The 19,180-nt window shown below is 47.5% G+C and overlaps 1 protein-coding gene across 4 annotated transcripts; it reads left to right on the plus strand.

Annotated features, from left to right (window-relative positions):
- The first annotated feature begins 2,032 nt into the window (after positions 1-2,032).
- LOC148031945 (uncharacterized) lies at positions 2,033-5,575 on the plus strand. 4 transcript variants are annotated; one of them, XM_087684009.1, is made up of 3 exons: positions 2,033-2,237; positions 2,373-2,749; positions 3,100-5,575. In XM_087684009.1, the coding sequence occupies exons 2-3, from the start codon at positions 2,543-2,545 to the stop codon at positions 4,861-4,863; spliced, it is 1,971 nt and encodes a 656-aa protein (XP_087540135.1). In that variant the 5' UTR covers positions 2,033-2,237; positions 2,373-2,542; the 3' UTR covers positions 4,864-5,575. The 4 variants fall into 4 exon arrangements, with proteins under 4 accessions (XP_087540135.1, XP_087540136.1, XP_087540137.1 ...); XM_087684010.1 differs by having other exon boundaries at positions 2,434-2,749; XM_087684011.1 differs by having other exon boundaries at positions 2,459-2,749.
- Positions 5,576-19,180: the final 13,605 nt, after the last annotated feature.

The following is a 19,180-nucleotide window of genomic DNA, read 5'->3' on the forward strand; positions in this document are numbered from 1 at the left end:
TGTGAGCACCACTTTGATCCTGAGGTGAGCCAAAACAATCTAGCAAACTCATCCTCAAGGGGGACCTTCCCTTAAAATACATGTACATGTTGCATAGAGAATACTTAGCATTGCTTTGTTGAATGCATGGCAACAAGGATACCACTCATGCACATAGCCCTTGCTCCCCAAATTCTATTGTGACTCTCTTTTAATTCTCATTGAAATATTTTTGGTCACCCCACATCTTCTTCTCTAGCTCTTCCATGTCCATGCTAGCAATGACAGTGTTAGCATAATCCATCTCCATCCCATTGCCTTGCTTCTATTGCTTTATGTTTGTGGTATGTGTTCCATCATCTCTTACTCCTTGTTCACCCCTTGAATATGCTACATGCATGAAAGGGGGAGCATATGCCACATGTTGGTAGGAAATGTTGCTTTTTTAATGACCTTAATACAGCTACCCTAGTTAATAGACCATGTGCTATGACTATCTATTGAGAGCTCGCCTCTTTAAGTTTCCACATACTCAAGAGGTTCTATGTCTTTCATTTAAGGAAAATGCTATTACAATTTGAACTGTTTCTATTTTGCTAATGGATGGATATGCTCCTAGTTTGTAAGGGGCTCAAATAACTTTTGATAACTATTTGCACTTGTATGGGTGCTAGGTATATCCCACACTTTAGGGGAAATTTGAGGGAAATTTTAAGATTTAGAGCCATGGCATTGAGTTGAATTGAATGAGATTCTTCTTTGTTTTAATGTGATAAGGAAATATTTATATGGTTAAAAATGATATTTTATTTGTGAATGTGTAAACTATTTGTGCTATGTGAGTAAGAATTAATAGTTATCAAAATGCACAAATGTATCTTACAGCACATGTACATTTTGGATACATACAAATATATCCATTACAAGTGTGTATCAACATTAGCTTATTTGAGATTGATTAGATGGTTGATGGTTAGACCTGACTATATAAGTATGACTATGTTAGATGTTATATACAAATTTGTTTTGATTTACTGTGCATGCACATTATTCTATGATCCATAGCTTCATAATTTTATCTAATAAACATGGCTATGTTAGGTGATATATAAAAAATCGCCTTGCTTTACCATATAGACACTTATTTTACTAGTTATAGCTTCACATCTATCTAGTAAAATTAAAAACCTAGTTCCAATTTAAAAAATCCTAATTACTGACCAGGAAAAGTTGTGCATTTACTAAATATAAACCTATTTACCATCTAGTTTAGTGTCTAAATTCCCTTGTGTGGCAATTCTACCTACTCGTAGTCTTGGGGTTCCGTCTCTCACAGCTGGCCCCAAAATTTTTAGTGTAGCTTTATGTTAAAAATGGGAATGACGCCAACGCGGTTGGTCGTGATGTGGTGGTGGTTTGGGTAGGGTTAGTAGGCTAGGGTGCGGGCGCCCCCATATCCCCGCGGCAGCATCTCTAAGCGTTCCAAAATGGCCGTGACACCCGTTTCAACTTTCGAGAGCTGCAAATTTAAACAGGTCACGTAAGAGTTCTGAGTAATGTAAGAGTTCTGAGTAATACAGGCAGACTCGAGGCGTAGACCCAGAATGGACCTGCGGGCATTCCAATTTCCAACACTCTTTCTTAATCCAATCATTTCCCTCAAGGCTCGACATTCCATTGAGCCTCCTAACCTTTCCAGACCCCGTCCCCAGAGAGAAGAAGAGCTGGATCCACTCATTCTCATAATAAAAGCGATATGTATATGTATATATATATATATATATATATGTACAGATAGCCGCCAAGAGCTATAGGAAAATGTTACCCACCAAAAGTTAGCGGCGGTGGTTCTGATTACTAGCATGCTTCCTGTTTCTCCGCTCACACACAAACCCCTATCCCCCCAGGTTATCTTAGTCTTAATCTGTGTTTTGTGTGTATATATTATAAGGCTCTCTCTATGATTTTTACCGTGGTACAGGCTACGAGGCAATGATTCCTACCTAGCAGAGCCTACGAGCCTACATGTAGCCTAGGCTACGGACTGCTCAACACACACACTCTCTCTCTACCTACAGGTGGAACTCTGACGAAAGAAGGCTGTTTCTTTGCAATCAGGCTAATGAGCTCGCTGCTCGCTCTCTCTCTCTCTCTCTCTCTCTCTCTCCCCCCTGGATTTTCCGATTCGACATTGCTGACCATTGCCTGCGTCTTCACGCATCAGCCTCTTCCGGGATTTCCTGCCGCTAAGCTTGCAGGTTTGTCTCTTCCTTTTCCTGCTCAACTCCTGCTGAGGAAAGAAAACATTCCGCGCAGCACCCTCCATTGTCCCCTTGATTACTGTACCTTTCTCATATATTGCATTCTAATTCATGATTGCCCGATTTGATCAGCAATGTCCCTCTCTTATTCCGTAAACATATCTTGTTTATCATGGCACATCGTACATGGCAGCCCGAATAATGATTCATGCATGCAGCGGGATAAAGATTGAATAGCGAGAGATAATGAAGGAAGCGTCGGTGAGTTACAGGCAACAGAAGAGAGCGTGGAGGTCTTGCCTATGGCAAAGCTAAGTGCGAGTGAGAAGGAGAAGACGAAGCTGAGAGAGAGAAACAGGAGATCCATAACTACCAAGATATTTCATGGTTTGAGGAAGTACGGAGGCTACAATCTGGCCCCTCGTGCAGACATCAATGAAGTGTTGAGATGCTTGGCTGTTGAAGCTGGGTGGACTGTAGAGGAAGATGGCACTACTTACAGAACTCCAGTAAGTGTGCGATTTTCTTTTCTCGATACATGCGCGAGGTAAATTGGTGTAAATTGTGAAAGTGGATCAACTGCGTGTTTGAAATTTGGATTCTGCGGGGAATTGTGTAGAAACAGCTCCCGGTCCTGCTAAATTTATTCGTTTAATTGACAATTCATGATTGAGCTGCATGGCATTGTGCGAAAACAGAAGCGGCTATTAATCTGAATAAGATACTAGTGCAGCTCAAATTAGTGCACGCCTAATGTTACATTCTAGCTCTACCTGATGCAGTGAAGAGGCGTTCCTAGGCATTTTCTATTTTGCAGCTGGCTTTTGACAAAATTATGAGTTAATTGTACCTGTTGCAGGCTGGGGGAATCTCATCCATCAGAGAGGCGATGTCGGTAGGCTACAACGGCGGTGCTGGAGCAGGGAGAGCGTTGCTGGGAGGACTTACGGCAAATGGCCGGGGGGAAGGCTTGGCGGGCATGAGCACCGGTCTGGTAGGCTCATCTGGAATCGATAGTAGTTTGCTGAGGCATGGTTCCAGCAATTCAGCGCAGCTACTGGCCATGGGGGCCGGGGGACGATTGCTAGCTGGCGGCAGTACTCTGCGGAATATCGATAACTACGGCGCCAGCAGTGACTCAGGTTATAATAGTGGCTTTCATGTGCGAGCCTTGCAGCAGCAGCAGCAGGCGGAGACCGACCATATGATGGTAATCCAGGGCGGGAGGCAATATATTAATCATGATGATCATGATCAGATGCAACTGGCCGATTTGAATGGGCAGTTGTTGGCGGATATAATCCAGTCGGGGGGCGGCGGAGCAGCGCCTGGAGATTGCAGCACCACGGCCTCTCCTCTCCACGCGTCCACCACCAGCTGGCGCTGCGACGCCAACAATTTCAATGACGATTGTATCGCCTCTCAGCAGCAGCATCAGCAGCAGAAAAGTACCAGAAACTGCAACCATAGCACGATGTCGACGACGTCGGAGTACGCTCATTTAAGCAGCGACCAGGAGCTATTATTTAATTTGACTCGACGGGCCTGCACAGCTCTGATCAACAATACCAGTACAGCGCCAGCTGCCTGTAGCTGTACGCTTTGCACCAGCCCGTCCATTAACATATCCAGCTTCCTGCAGCAGCAGGGCGAGGCGGCCTCAGTCCTTGAGGCGACTTCTCACCTCGCGGCCACCACCACCTCCCCAGCTAATTCTAGCGAGGTCGTGGCACCGCCGCAGGCCGGCCAAGTCTCCTCGAGTATCGCCCTTCCGTCCAGTCTCATCCCATCCTACGTCGCGGCCTTATCTCCTCACGCAGCTTTCATCGGTTCCTCCTCTAACTCCCCATGCGGTGTATTATCTGCCCCTCATCATGATCATTCCGTTCCGGCAGCTGATGAGGTGATCAAACAAGATCTCCTGGATGCATTACCTCTCGAATTTTGCAATGCGGCCAGCGATATTGTGGGAGCATCTGCCGGCCAGTCAGTGTGTAACAGCGCCCACATCGATCAGCAGAGTATTATATCGATTCATGGCGATCATGCGTCTTCTTCTTCGATTCTGCAGGTCGCAGCACCGCCGCAGGGGCTGAGAAGCGAATATAAAGAGCAGTTGATTGGGCAAAAGCCACGGACTTCTGCTTCTTCCAGCGCCAGTTCCATCTTACACCAACCGCAATATACTCGCGACGCGAGCCAGCAGCATTATATCTTAGCGGCGCCGCCAGCTAGTACCGGGATTACTGGCTGGTCCGTGCAGCAGCAACTGAATATGGAACTACCCGAATACATGAATATGAGCTGTATGATGCAGATTAATCCGAATCTCCTCTTTCAGGTAGCAGCAGCTAATTATGATCATGCGCGAGGCGCCAGCCCTAACCAAAGTACGCTCCCGCAGCTTGCCTCCCGCCATCAGGGCCACCTGGCACACCTGCAGGCCGCGCGGGATCACGGTAGGTCAGCTAATGATTTCCAGCGGCAGCTAGTTCAGGAGGAGGCCCGCGCCTCCAATCACAACACGCCACTTACTTCTCCTCAGCGCAGCCATCCCTTCTCCCAGCTGGAGGCACATGCATCCAATCACACCACTCCATTAGCCTCTCCGCGGGAGCTCTGAGGAATATATTATTGCGGCAACAGCTGGCCGTGTACTTTCTCGAGTTACACAATCTTGTTTTTGGCTCATGTCGCCCTGCATGTATTAGCAGGTACATTGTAATAATTTTCCTGGACTACCATCAATTTTGGCATTTACGAAAGCGGCATTGATCTGATGTGGCTGTAGTTTGAACTTAGTGAAGCAAGAGGGACCGTGTAGGCTGCAGCTGCCCAATCCTGCTGCTGCTGGCGAATCAATCGTTTGGAATCTTCAGTTGGGACTCACCTCTTGTTTAGTTTGTACCCATACTGTTCATCGGCGCCTCAGTCGTCTCAGGCGACGATGAATACGGTGGGCTTGGCTATGATCACTTATAAAGTTATAACCATGCTCACTCCAAAATACTAACTAGGGCAAACTGCCTGTCAAGCTTGACAGTGATACATGAATGGATCTCCTGCTAAAGCTGTGAGAAAATCTTGATTGGGGACCCATATTTTTGTCTTTCCATTGTTGGAACCTAGGTGCAAGCGGGATCTTACCACGTTTTTTAAAATACAGGCTCGATACGTGATACTTAGAGCTAAAGTTTGCAAGCTTAGCCTAAGGCGTTCCTTGGATTAGGCGAATGAAGGAAATGAGCTGCAATAAGTGTATCACCCACTGATGTAGTTATGGAGGGAGGACCATTTAGCACATTATGCTCCCTCCATCGTGCATACCAAAACCTTCCGCTTCAAAATTTGAAGCGATTTTTGGATCAAGCTACATGTAGTCTCTTAGGTAGACCTCTCAAAACCGTCAAAATGTCTTTTTTACAATCAGATAAGTCTAAAGTAGAGTATCTGAGAGGTCTAGGTAAGAGATCCTCTGTATATGGGTCTTTTTTCAGAACTTTAGCCAAGTTGATTGACCTTAGGGTGAGTTATGAAGCGTCTCCCCCTGTTTCAGAAGGATTGATGATGTAAATACTCTCTTAATATAACTCACATTATTAAAAAAAGCTAAATGTATTTATCATTTTTATAACTGAAGGTTTTGTAACTTTTGCCGTCTTCATATTTCAAAGGTCTTCTTGGAAAATCCCCCGTTCGCTTCTTTAAATCTGGGCTTTTTGTGAACATGGAGCTCAGAGCTCCATGGTTAATGAGGCGAAGGTTGAAGGTGTGGAAGAAAAGCCAAGAAAACAATCATATTATGCTATTGATATGTCATGTTGTAAGTTTCCATGGCTAAATTGACATGTTGTGCGCTGCATTCTACTTGCCACACGAGCATATACTCAGCATGATGAGCCGTGATGCCTCCATTGTGTTAGTAACCTACAAAAGAATAAATACGCACACCATGATGAGTCTTGATGCCGTCATCGTGGGAGTCGCCTACAAAAGAATATATCCACGTAGGTTTGGGTTTGCTGTTCAGAGCCTCATCATAGTCTGCTCACCGTCATCAACCTCCATCAAAGGCTTAATTCCCCATTGTCGTTGCAATTTGCAATGGCTTTAAGGTGTGTGAATCAAAAAACTATGGTCACCCAGAAACAGAGCAGTTCTCCCTGTGGAGTGAAGAGTATCGAGGTGACCAGAGAAGATTGCGCCAAGAGGATGATGTGGTCATCGTGCTGTCCCCATGTTTTCTCCTCTGTTGCAAGAGACCAGCTGGAAAGTCAGCTTTTGAGCACTAACTCGTTGGCTGGACTAGTTAGTTGGCTGGACTAGTTAGTTGGCTGGACTGTTATATGCCCTGCTACTCTGATGCTACTCCAGCTGCATCTGTTGAGCCCGAGGTAAGCTAAAAGAAGAATGGAAGGAAAACAAGAAACTCTATGAACCATTTCATTAGCTCAAACTAGTAAAGGATATAAGAGTTTCTCTCAAGCCTGTGCATCTTCAATAAATCAACAAAAATATCTTCAACTAGAATCTCCGTCAACTTTATTATCTTTAACTGCATTAGCTTGAGCACTTCCACTTTGATGAGGATAATTTACATAGCATATAACCACACATACATAGTACATATAGTTACATACAATAATTTGAAGAATGACATCCCCAAGCTAGAAAAAATGTAAAAGCCATTCACATTAAAGATGGAAAGAAATATAGTCTAGAATCTCCATAAAGATGTTTTCTTTTAAAGTCTTTGATATTTCTAAATCTTCTAATGATTAATGCCCATTCATAAATTTCTTTGGAGGCTTTTGCAAAAATTGCAAGCAAACATCCTCTCAGAAGTACAATATAGTAAGAGGAAAAGGATTGAGCATGGAAATAGAGAATATAAGGTGGTTGAGGATCAACATTAATGTTCGGATTTAAGCACAACTTTGGTATGTACTTGGAATCAATAAGCGAATATATATGCATAAAAGCTAGACACTATTGTCGCTCTCATGAGTAAACGGTCAAGACCTCTCACATAGTCGTGCTCACATGATTGCTTATTGCTTCAAGCATTTTAAGTCGAGAGCTATGGGTACCTCTCATAGAGCCATATGTACTCTTACACAAGTGTAGTAAGCTTACCTTTGATCCAATCAAGTTGCCTCCTCCCATGAATCCACTAATAGCTCCATGATTCAAGATGCACTCTCAAACAAGCTCCATCTTTAAGCTTTGAGCTTTGACCTCCATAGCCATGTGTGCGAGAAAGGAGAAGAGAAGAAGATGAAGATGAAGATGAAGAGAGGAGAAGAAGAGCTTCTCCACGGTTCCTCACACACACACACACACACACACACACATGTAAATGACAAAAACGGATGGATCTACTATCACTCACGTCTTCTAATAGGCTCATACAAAATTTTGGCAAGAGGGTGGCTCTCATCATGAGGTAGACCATTGCACAGCTATCTATTCCTACATCAATATAAAAAAAGAGGGGCAGTAACTGCTCTTCCTTTGTAGTAGGTTTTTGTTTTAGTAGTATTCACTAAAGGCAGAGATAGTTACAAGTGGTAATGAAAGCAGGATTTGGGCATGAGGAGAAGTCTTTATAAGAAAACTTGCTATTGATGGATATACATTTCAGTGAAAATTAGGCATTCTTCAAGGATCAAGGCATTCACGTTGTAGATCAGAGGGAAATCATACTTGCCATATATACCTCTCAATTGAAGTCAACTCCAATCCTTCTCAGGTAAGGCATATAGGTAGGATCATATCTCTCATGTGGTAAGGTGCTATAGAAAGCCATCTAGGCCTCTAAGTTAGAGTCCTAGATGTTTCTGTATCACTTAGGTTGAGCCTCATATCCTTCTACCCTTCAAGGCACCTCCACGGCCTTGTCTTTCCAATAATCCATAGGTTTTTCTTGCCACCTCGTGTGGTATCTCATTCTTTTCTCCAGTCATCTCCTTCCTAAGCTCACCGAGAGCTTTACTACGTCCTCCACCACCCTCCGAGACAATACTCTGTCCATCATTTGAAGGAAGGTGAAGAAGGCAAATTTGAATGGGTGGCTAGGATTTTTCCATTGCTCCCATATTGCAAGTTTTTGGCCCCAGTTTACAAGGTCACACTTCTCTCCTTAAGGGATGGCTACATGTGAAACTTGCAACGGTTTGGCTTGGAACTTCCTGCAAGCTAGTTTCACCTACTCTCTTCAATTGTGCCTAATCTCCACCATTCTTTAGGGTGGTATGGCTTCCTTTCCTTACTCTTCTAGTTGTGGTTATGATTGTAGAGGGGGGCTTAATTCATGTACTTGTCCTTTCTCTTCCTTGTCATGCTCAAAATCCGGCCCTTCTTCATGGATCGACTTTGTCAGCTTTTGTGGAAGCAACTGTGAGTTGTGCTCACTGCTCTAGCTTTCCAAACCCTAGCAAGTCGATTTCTTTCATGGTTAATTCTCTTTACCGCAGCACAGAGGAACGAAAAATGGAGCAGAAGTGTGGGAAAAATGGAAGAAGGAGACAACGAAGAAGGCACAGGACAAAGGAAGGAAAAGGCGCCCTGGATAGAGGTCAGACTCTGAAAATCTGAATGACCGTGTCTCCTCGAGAAAAGAAAAGAGTAAAAGCGCGCCATTAAATATGAAGGCGCTCTCAAATCCTTGTAAAAAGAGCGTCGGGCTCATTCCTGTGTAAATTGTATGCATTAGTGGGAACGGAATAAGTTAGAATGGTGGGAAATAGGAAAAGAGAGCCTAGGCTAATGGCCGGCCATGTAAAAAGTGGGGATGACCGCCCAAAAAGTAGGGCATGTATATAAAGTTCAAAAGTGAATGAGAAGTTCATTCTTGGGTGTGGCTAAAGCTTCTTCTTCCTCTTCTCTTGCTTCTTACCTTCTTTCTTATGCTTGAGTGAGGGAGTGAGGGAGTGTGAGGGAGTGAGGGAGTGAGAGTGAGGGATTGTGGAGAAGAAGCTCCCCATCTTCTCTCTTCATCTTTCCTTCCCTTCTTCTCTTCTCTTGTCTCGCGCGGCTATGGAGGATGGAGCTTGACGGAGAGGGATTGAGGTTGCTTGAACTTGCCACAAGGATCGTGGAGCTATCAGAGTGTGAGAGAGAGGAGGGAACTCGATCCAGCATCAAGGTAAGCTCACTACACCCACAAGGTAGGCATTGCGCATCGGCTATGTGAGAGGTAGCCATGGTTGCTCGGCTTGAAACACTTGATCAATAAGCGATCCGTAGGTCTCGGGGTAGAGCTCTGTAGCTCCCCTACATTTTGGTTCCGTTGCCGCCCGGGACCGACGGAATTGAGTAGTGAGCGCCACGCGCATCAGATCGAGCATAGCAGTAGGGTTTGTAGCCTAAACCGGTGCTCGAGATATTTAGGAGGATTAGGAGGTTTTAATCCTTGGAGCAAGTAAGTATTTTGATTTGCTGCTATATGTTAGAGTAGGACCATCTGTCTTTATTTTTGTTTCTGATTTCTGTTGCAATAGGTTAAGGGTAGGATAGGAAAAAAAAGGGAACAGAAGGGTTCTGCTGCTACTGGAGACAGGGAAGTTGGGGCACAGATTCAGACATCTGGCTGGTGGAGTGTATGAGATTAGTCTTTGAGTCTACACAACAGACTGAGGGAGATAATAAGGGGCCCAGCAAACCAGGGTATCCACATTTGACACCCTGTTTTCTGAGAAGACTGTGAGCCGGAGAGCCCGAGAGAGAGTGAAAGAGGGAGAGAGCTGCGAGAGATCGTGAAGTGCTGACCGATCGAGCGCCCCATCGCTTCGAGGTATGCCAGACATTTCCCTCTGTTGCTCGCATTGATTTGGAAAGTGCGGCATGATTTGATAGAGTAGGCATTGACCTAAAGGTGTTGTGCGCAACTTGCGGGCCGTCGTCACGCCGTCGGACCAGTCCTTCCGATTTCCAAAATCGGACCGTTTGATTTTCATAATCGGATCAGTCGAATCCGATTCCCATAATCGGACTAGCCCACCAAGTCGGCCCATGTGTCGAGTCCCAGAATTGAGCCATTCGACCCATTGCAGTAGTCGGACCATTCCCATCCGACTAAGGGAAGCTGGACCAGAGTAAGACTGGACCCGCCTCCCAGAATCGGACCAGAGCCGTCCGATTCCCAGAATCGGACCAACCCGTCCGATTCCCAGAATCGGGCCAAAGCACCAGAGCTTGAATAGAAGGTGGTTCACCTAGGTCACAGTCCTGGATATCTTGGTCACGTCTTTGACTCCCCAAGGAACCCAGTTTGATCTTGGAAGCTCGAGACTAGACAAGGTGACCGAAGATTCACCCCGAATAGCTAGACAAACATAATTTGGAATTGGACGTGACGTTCAGCGACCAGCCAACCAACTATCCAACCCTAAAGCAGAATAGGGAATGCATCAGGGTCTTTCTGTAAGACTTTACATTGGCCAGGACCTGCACCAAAAGCCACATCAGGCCACAATCGTAGGCAGTGGGGTGGAGCCTGCATCAGGCACTTGGTGCATCCTCACCTCACCTTCTGATTTCATCACCTAGGGTACACTATAAGGAAGGGGAGAGCCTGTTTCCACACTGAGCACTAGAAAGCACGAAGCACAAGTTGTGGATAAGATTAACGACGGTTTTTAGTAACAAGAAGCTTAACAGGAAACATAATAATATCAAGGAACCCACCACTAGGAGAGGATCCCAAATCGTAGCGGGCTATTAGGGAACTCCATTTGTAGGGCCCTAAGAGGACACAAAGATCCGGAGGACCACAACATATAGAATCGGACACTGCCAGAGCTACTCAAGTTGATCGACGACCTAGTGAAACGGGAAGTGGAAGCAATGTCAGGATCACAAGGCAGACCAGGATAGGACCGACTGGACTGGGGAGAATTCCTAGTCATGGTGCAGGAGTTAGTCAACGAGTATGACTTGCTGGCCAGGATAGTAGTTCAGGGTAGGCCAGTAGAGGAAGTGGTAGCGACCCTAGAAGAGGAACGAAAAGCAATCAGAAGGGCGCAAGAGAGCATGATCGCCTATTATCACGAGCAAAAGACTAGAAAACTCCAATAAGATGTGGATATGTACGAGGCGCGGCGTGTGCTAGCCGTGGCTAGAGGAGCGGGCAGTGGAGGCTGACTTATCATTAAGTGAACTTGTAGCCAGGCGGCTCATGGACAACACGTCCGTTGAGCAGGGCGCGACAGCCTTAGCCACAACCTTACTCTCAAGATTAGGGGTCACACAAGGGGCAAAGGGGCAATCTAGAACCCCTATAGTGGTGAAACAACTGGACAAGTATGAACCTAGCAACGACCCATATAGCTTTGTGGAGCAGTTTGAATAGGTTTGCAAAGCAAACGGCCTCACAAACCCTGCACAATGCTCCCAAGCTTTTGGGTTGTGCTTAGGTGACAAGGGGAGGGTGTGGTACACCAGCCTGGATGCAGCTGAGCACGGGAACTTTTCCCATCTTAAGGACCACTTTATCAAGAGGTTCTCTGAGGTAGGATACTCCAAAAACCTCATCGTCCGCTTGATGAATGTTAGTCAGAGAGAAAAGGAGGACGTAAGAGACTACGTCACACATGTACGTAGCCTCTTCAAGAGGATCCCAACCAATGAGCGACCTAACGAAAAGGCTGTGTCTACAGTGTTCATAAATGGAATCCGTAGCGAGGAACTCTACAAGGCCTTGGCTAGTAACTCCACCCTACACAAAGATGTGCTGGCTAGGGTTTTTGATGAAGCAATAAGGGTAGACGACTAGCTTAGGGAGCGAAGCATGAGGAACACCAGTCGGGATGGTGCAGGCGAGAGGGCTTCAGAGCGGTCAACGACGTCGGGTGAGAGAGAGAGCTCTAGCGCACGGGATAAGGGAAAGGGAGTCGACCAAGGCCAAGACTTGGCTGAGGTGAGAATGGAGCTTGCATGTTTGCAAGAATAAATAAGGAAGCCTAAGTGAGCTCATGTGCAGTGTATACACTGTGGTGGAAACCACCTTCCAGCCGAGTGTCAAGATCCTAGATCTAGGCCGTGTTCAAACTATGGTAGGTTCGGACATGACGCGTTGCACTGTAGATTGTGCAGGAGGTTTCCGTATGTGTAGCAATACAACCCTCCTTACCTAGGCAACATGCCATCTAACTTTCTTGGCAGGGGAGCCCAGCTGGCACTCCTAGTACCAAACGACACGAGACCAACCATCCCTAGGCTAGAGATGAACCCAACAGGCATACCCAGACCACCAGGACCCTACGTAATCCAACCACCGAGTGACGCTCCTGTTCATTATGTGGAGAAACCTAGTGAAGAAGAGAGCTACGTAAACCCATATATCTCCTATGACGAGGAAGGAAATCCAGTCCTGATGGACTATCAACCGGTGCATGTGATGGCGCTAGGCAGAGGAAGAGATAGAGGCTTTGGAGGACCAAGCCATGACCCAATCTCATGTTGGACCTGCAGTCATCTAGGCCATATATCATCACGCTGCCCAGAAAGGGAATAGGCAAATCAGGACAAGGCTGACTTTAGGTGCGCTGAATATGGGATCATGCACTTGTTTCCTGACTGCCCTAGGAAGAAACCATCAACCATTCCGGCCAACGTGCCCTCTATGCCCTTGTGGCTATTTAGGGTAGAGACCTTTGGCGGGCAGGACACACCCATCCCACTACATGTCATGACGCAAGCGCAAACAAGACAAACATGCATCTCACTCCCTGTGCCAAGTAACCTGGACGTAGCCTTGCTGGGAAAGAAAAGCCTGAGGAGAAGGAGAAAGAGAGCAGACGCAAGGATCACTCTTAAGACTGAGGAAGCTACAACCTTAGTGGCGGGAAGAGGGGTCACAGATGCCGAGGCAGAGACCTCTGCAACCAAGACGGCGGAACTAGGTAGTGCCAAGGTGGGGGAATACCCTCATCCCAGGCGGCAACTCGAGGCTATCGCCGAGGTAAAGGAGTGGGTCAAGGATGCCCAAGAACACCTTAAAGATGTAGAACCCATATTGGAGGATCCGATGGAGGACCTTTCTAGTGCAAGCACACCCGATTCGCCATCGCGACCTCAATCGGGGAATGCACTAACACCACGAGAGACGCCACAAAGGCAAGACCAGGGAGAAGCTTATCAACAAGCTAGCCACGACATGTGGTCGAAGAGTGGTGACCGAGGGGGAAGCCAACTACCCAGCAACCTCCTCACCACCTTAGTAATCACCCTAGTGACCGTTAATTTGGGAGACCTACTTCGAGAGCACCCTCCATTATGGCGAGAATTGAGGCACTGGGTGGAGAGGAAGGGGGAGCATGCTGCCGCTGACTTGCACGAGCAGGACACAGTCACTCAAATTCCAAGCTTAACGTTGCACTCGGCTCCAAGGTCATTGCACATCAACGCTTTCTGGGAAGGCACGGAGATGCATGCAGTCCTACCTGTCTTAGCCTTAGGGGACGCAACACGGAAAGGAATTGTGGACACCGGCGCATGGGTCAGTGTCTTGAGCCATGCAGTTCTACAGGCTTGGGGAAACCCACCGGTGGAAGCGGCTAGGTTCAATGTTACATTGGCCAATGGAATGAAGGTCAGACCATTCGGGTCTTAAAAAACTAGCCAGTGAAGATTGCAGGAGTGCAGTTTTTCATAAATTTCATTGTCATGAAGGGGGTGGACTACGACATACTGCTAGGCTGGCCATGGATGAGGAATGCACGAGTGGTCGAAGACTGGGGAAACAACCTCATATTCTTGGGGAATAGGACGGAGGTGGCAAGGGTTGAGATGGACACATGGAAGACTACCCCAGCCGACCTCAATGCTATCTCGACCATGCTAAAAGGCGATGCCCAGGCGCACAAGCCCTTTGGGACGCTGACCAAGTACATTCCCTGCCCTGAGGACGAGAGGGATTGGATGTATGTCTTGGCAACCATTGACCTGCCATTCTTAGATGAGGAAGAGTTGTATAAGAAAGTGGCTAAGTCATCGAACATGCCAGCAAAGGAGCCCATTGTGCCACTTTGCATGATGGCAGGGAGCTCGCAGGATCCAGGGAGACCGGTCTCGTTCCACACCCCCACGAACAAGCTTGAGATTCCCTACCTAACCACTAAACTAAAAGGTAGCAAAGAGGCTAATGTAAAGCCCCTAAGCGATCTCTTGGCTCAGCTTGAATGGGAATGAACCAAAGTGCACGATCTCAACCTATCATACAACTGGGCTTTAATCACCAATGAAGAGGAGATCGGAGAGGAAAACCTAGGGGACGATGAGCAATCGGAGGGGCAAAATTCCGGTGATGAGGAGTATGAGCATTGTCGCTCTGAGATAGATGAGAGCGAGGAAGGGTTTAACATGATAGATTATGACACTGAAGGGAGAGCAATCAAGCAGATCGAGGCAGACTCTAGGCCGAAGCGGGAAAGGGATGGAAAAGGAGTCGTGTGGATGGAATGCGATAGGACCTGGCTGGAGCAGGTGGGAGCTATGGATTATGAGCAGGCAGGGGTGGCACAATCGCTGGTAGTCCCAATACTGAAGATGGAGTCACCTACTGAACCATGACCTCCAGGCGAAACCCCTTCCTCAAGCGAGGGATGCGAGTTTAACTCGGAGTCTGAAGTCAGTACAGAGAGTGATCCCAAAATACCCCAACCCTCTAATGTCAGACACACTAAAGGGGACTTGTCAGTCCACTTAAGGCGCAAGCGGATTAAGGAGGGGACCAGGAAGCAAACTAGAGACTCAGAAGGAGAGAGACAAAAGAAACCACAGGACCTACCCAAACGCTTCACAAAGTTTAAGAAGGGTGATAGAGTGGTGGTTTTGCTAGGAGCAAAGAGACAAGGGCAAGCCAGGGAACCAATTGAGGGACCCGCCAGGGTCAAGAAAGTCGACCTGGCAGGGCAGGGCAAGAAACCACGACCCGTGTTCATTGTTGACGACCTGGCCAAGGAGGAGGATGCTAGACTGGTTGCTCTCCTGCGGGAGTATGCCTGGTCCTTGGAGGAACTGGGAGGAACAGCTTTCTGGATGGATTCTCAAGCTACAATCAAGTGCAAGTGCATCCTGATGACAGGCACAAGACTGCCTTCGCCACGGAGTGGGGTGTCTTTGCCTACATCGTTATGCCCTTTGGATTAATGAATGCTCCTGCAACCTTCCAACGATTAATGTGCACGATCTTCAAGGATATGCTACAACGCGAGCTGGAGGTGTTTGTGGACGACCTATGCATACACTCCAGTTGGGCCGAACACTTAGAGAGGCTGGGAGCCGTCTTCAAACAATACCGACTATATAAACTCTCGCTGAACCCCTTGAAGTGCCAGTTCTGGGTGAAGCATGGATGCATCCTAGGGAATGTAGTGTCACGGAATGGCATTGCCACTGACTTCTCAAAAGTCAGGGCCATTACTGACCCCCACCGCCCACCAATTACAAGGGCGTCCAGTGTTTCTTAGGCCACACAGGATACTACCGATTCTTTGTACTAAACTACGCGTTGATTGCTAGACCATTGTACAAGCTACTGATTGTATTCGAGTGGACTGAGGAATGCCAATGTGCATATGAACAGTTAAAGAAGGCTCTCACCACTGCACCCATCTTGTGAGCCCCAGACTGGAGTGTAGCTTTCCATGTACACATAGATGCCTCCAAATTTGCCATCGGAGCCGCTCTATGCCAGCCTGGTGGACATAGTCTTGATTACCCCATGAGCTTTGCTAGCATGCAGCTCACCGAAACAGAAATGAACTACTCCACTATAAAAAGGGAAGGGCTAGCCATGGTGTTCGCCGTAAAGAAATTTAGGCATTACCTGTTGGCCACACCCTTCGTCTTTCACGTGGACCATCAAGCCTTGCTGTATCTCGTGAACAAGCCATGCGCCACAGGTCGCATAGCAAGGTGGTTACTTCTCCTGCTGGAGTTTGATTTCTCAGTGATTGTGCGTAAAGGGAAGTAGCACTACATGGCAGATCACATGTCCCGCATACCTACAGGGGAAGTTGCTGGCCAAGGCATCCCTGATGATTTACCGAACGCGCACCTCTTTGGCCTGTCTAGCGAAGGGGACTTGTTTAGAGCTGATCTGACACCTTACTAGGCAAATGATGTTGTCCAAGTGTTAGAAAACAGCATGCCAGAGAGACCTATTGAGAAAGCTAGGCTAAGGAGACTTATCTTAAAAATCCAGCCATACCAACTAATTGCCGGCCAACTCTATAGGTTGGGACAGGACGGGCTGCTACGTAGATGCGTGTGCGAGCACGAGATGCATGATGTATTGGGAGAGGCGCACGGCGAGATAGCTGGAGGGCACTTTAGTGGGGACATGACCATCCGCAAGGTATTACAATCCCAACTCTGGTGGCCCACCCTATTCCACGACGCTGCTAAGTTTGTCAAACATTGCGACGAGTGCCAGAGGACTAATATGCCCATGCACAAAGATAAGATGGAGTTAACCCCCATAATAGCTCGACAGCCCTTCGAAAAATGGGGCATTGACTTCATCGGACCTATCAGTCCAGCAGCTCAATACTCCCAGGCGCGCTACATCATTGTGGCAACAGAGACTACCTGACAAAGTGGGCGGAGGCACAAGCCACCAGAAGGAACGACGCGAGGACCACTGCGAAGTTCCTGTGGGAACAGGTCTTTTCGCGGTTTCGTTGTCCAATTGAACTAGTAGGTGACCAAGGTGCACACTTCATTAATGAAGTGGTATCCCACCTGCTCTCAATCTTTTTAATCATTCATAGAAGGTCCTCCCCCTACTACCCTTAGGCAAATGGCCAAGCAGAGTCCATAAATAAAATCCTAGTTAACTTGCTTACTAAGGTAGTATCCACATCAAGAAGAGATTGGGATAATAAGCTGATGGCCGCCTTGTGGGCTTATCGGACGGCTGTCAGGCAAATACCCTTTAGGCTGACCTACGGGACGGAGGCCATTCTACCTCTAGAATTCTTCATCCTGAGCTTAAGAATAGCAGCACAGGAGTGTTGGGAGGGAAGAGAGGCTTGGACTAACAGCTTAGAGGAGCTAGAGCGTCTCACAGAAACTCGACTTTTAGCCACCCATGCTCTAATCTGTGAAAAGGCACGATGAAAGTTGTGGTATGACAAGCACGTCAACCACCACAACTTTGATCACGGGGACCTCGTACTACTCTACTCGGTGAAAGGGCACAAACAAAAGATGAAATTTCGAGGGCTGGGGTCTTTTTGGGTGTGTGCAATTAGCAAAACGGGCAATGTCGAGTTGGAGACGCTCGAAGGGGAAGGAATAGGCTTCTTCAATGACAATCGCATGAAAAAGTACTATCCCCCTTCCCATCCGCTACACGAACCACCGATGCGCGAACCTCCCGTTGCTGTCTACATGGCCACAATCATCAAACTCACTAATCACGATGAAGAAGCAGTGGCACCCGCCTACCTTCAAATCACGGTCACTGCAGAACGGACATATTCTTTTGATGCCCTGATCAACGAAGGGGCTGACCGTAATGTCTTGACACACGACCATTGGACACGCATTGGTCGGCTTAAATTACAGCCCATGAACACGAAACTTAGCCCATTTGGGGGCAACACTTACCCTCTCTTAAGGAAATGCCGAGCAGCTATCTCCGTCGAGTGTCTGGGACTATCCCAGTCGTCTTTTATGTGTTACCAAATACTAAAGGGGCCGGTGATAAATCACTACTAGGGCGCACTTTCAAAAAGCAGACAAGCTGCAATGTGGACTACAACCTAGACCGCATTCACCTGACCATGGGCAATGTGCGTATAGTAACTACTTCCAGCAAGGGCCAGCTTGCTCCTTCTATAATGGCAGAACCACCGATGGAGACCCCTATAGCCAAGCCTAAGGAGAGGGTATGGATATCTTACCCCATACCCCAACCGCAAGAAGCAAACCCACCCAGGCCATCCACATAGCCAGGGAGCCCACGCACACATGGGTGCCAAAATGGCGAGCGCCACCTCCTAGTAGACCACAGAAACACGCTTCTAAATGCAAAAATTATCAGTCGCTCGCAGCCTAAGGGGCAACCCCGGCTCCATCGACATGGGCGTACCGCCACACCACGATGGATACCGAAAGATCTCCTATGAGCGCAAGGATACTATGAGAGAAACCCCTGGATATGGGTGCCTAAGGTCAAATACCCAAAAGAGTCAACTGTGGGCAACCCCACTCCAGCTGAACAGACTGGCATAGGCAAAGCATAAGTCACAAGGAACGTCAAACCAACAACGGTGATAGCCACCCAACACCTTCAGTGTCCCAAACCAGATGATCCAACACCCTCTAAGTCAGAGGTGGTGCACACCCCCATGCCCACTCGAATGAATTGCATCACGCTCCCTATGGCACGGGAGCCCGCCGTAGCATTTCCAAATGATCCAAAGAGCACAGTCCCATTAACGACGCCTACAAGGGAGTCACTACTGTCTAGGCCAACTGCTCCATCACCACCAGTAGGTCTGAAACCTTCGTACGAAAGACGATCCTTCCTATCAGTGGCCAAGGATCTCGCTGAGACCTCCGGGAATGACGTAGTGGCATGCATCAAGGAGTTGGACGACACCTTCACTACATTCGCTAGAAGCTACGAGAGACTTGACCTAGGACTTCATGGCGAACCCCTCGCTTCCGATGTTCGCTTGTTGCCATGCACTTGGGAGGACTACGAGTTCATGACCATCAAGTTTCCCAAAGTTGCGGCTGAGCTAATCGCTAGTGGAGAGATCTCGAAGGAACAAGTTGTTCTCAGACAACCAGTCACCTCATACCGCAAGCCCGCTCGCTCTACGCCGGAACGTGAATTGGAGGAGCTTGTGTAGCTTGCCAGCTCTGCTTCTCCATTCGTGCAACTGTGGTACGCCTTACGACTCCAATGGGAGAAAAAAGTC

The sequence above is a fragment of the Lygodium microphyllum genome, chromosome 8, assembly GCF_053477565.2.
Source record: "Lygodium microphyllum isolate KBCC chromosome 8, Lygodium_microphyllum_v1.1.10, whole genome shotgun sequence".
Taxonomy (NCBI): domain Eukaryota; kingdom Viridiplantae; phylum Streptophyta; class Polypodiopsida; order Schizaeales; family Lygodiaceae; genus Lygodium; species Lygodium microphyllum.

What these genes read in the sequence shown, in the direction of transcription:
- LOC148031945 (XM_087684009.1), top strand. Translation starts at nt 2,543, where the DNA reads ATGGCAAAGCTAAGTGCGAGTGAGAAGGAGAAGACGAAGCTGAGAGAG. An exon ending in GCACTACTTACAGAACTCCA is followed by an intron (nt 2,750 to 3,099) that starts GTAAGTGTGCGA and finishes TACCTGTTGCAG; the next exon opens with GCTGGGGGAATCTCATCCAT.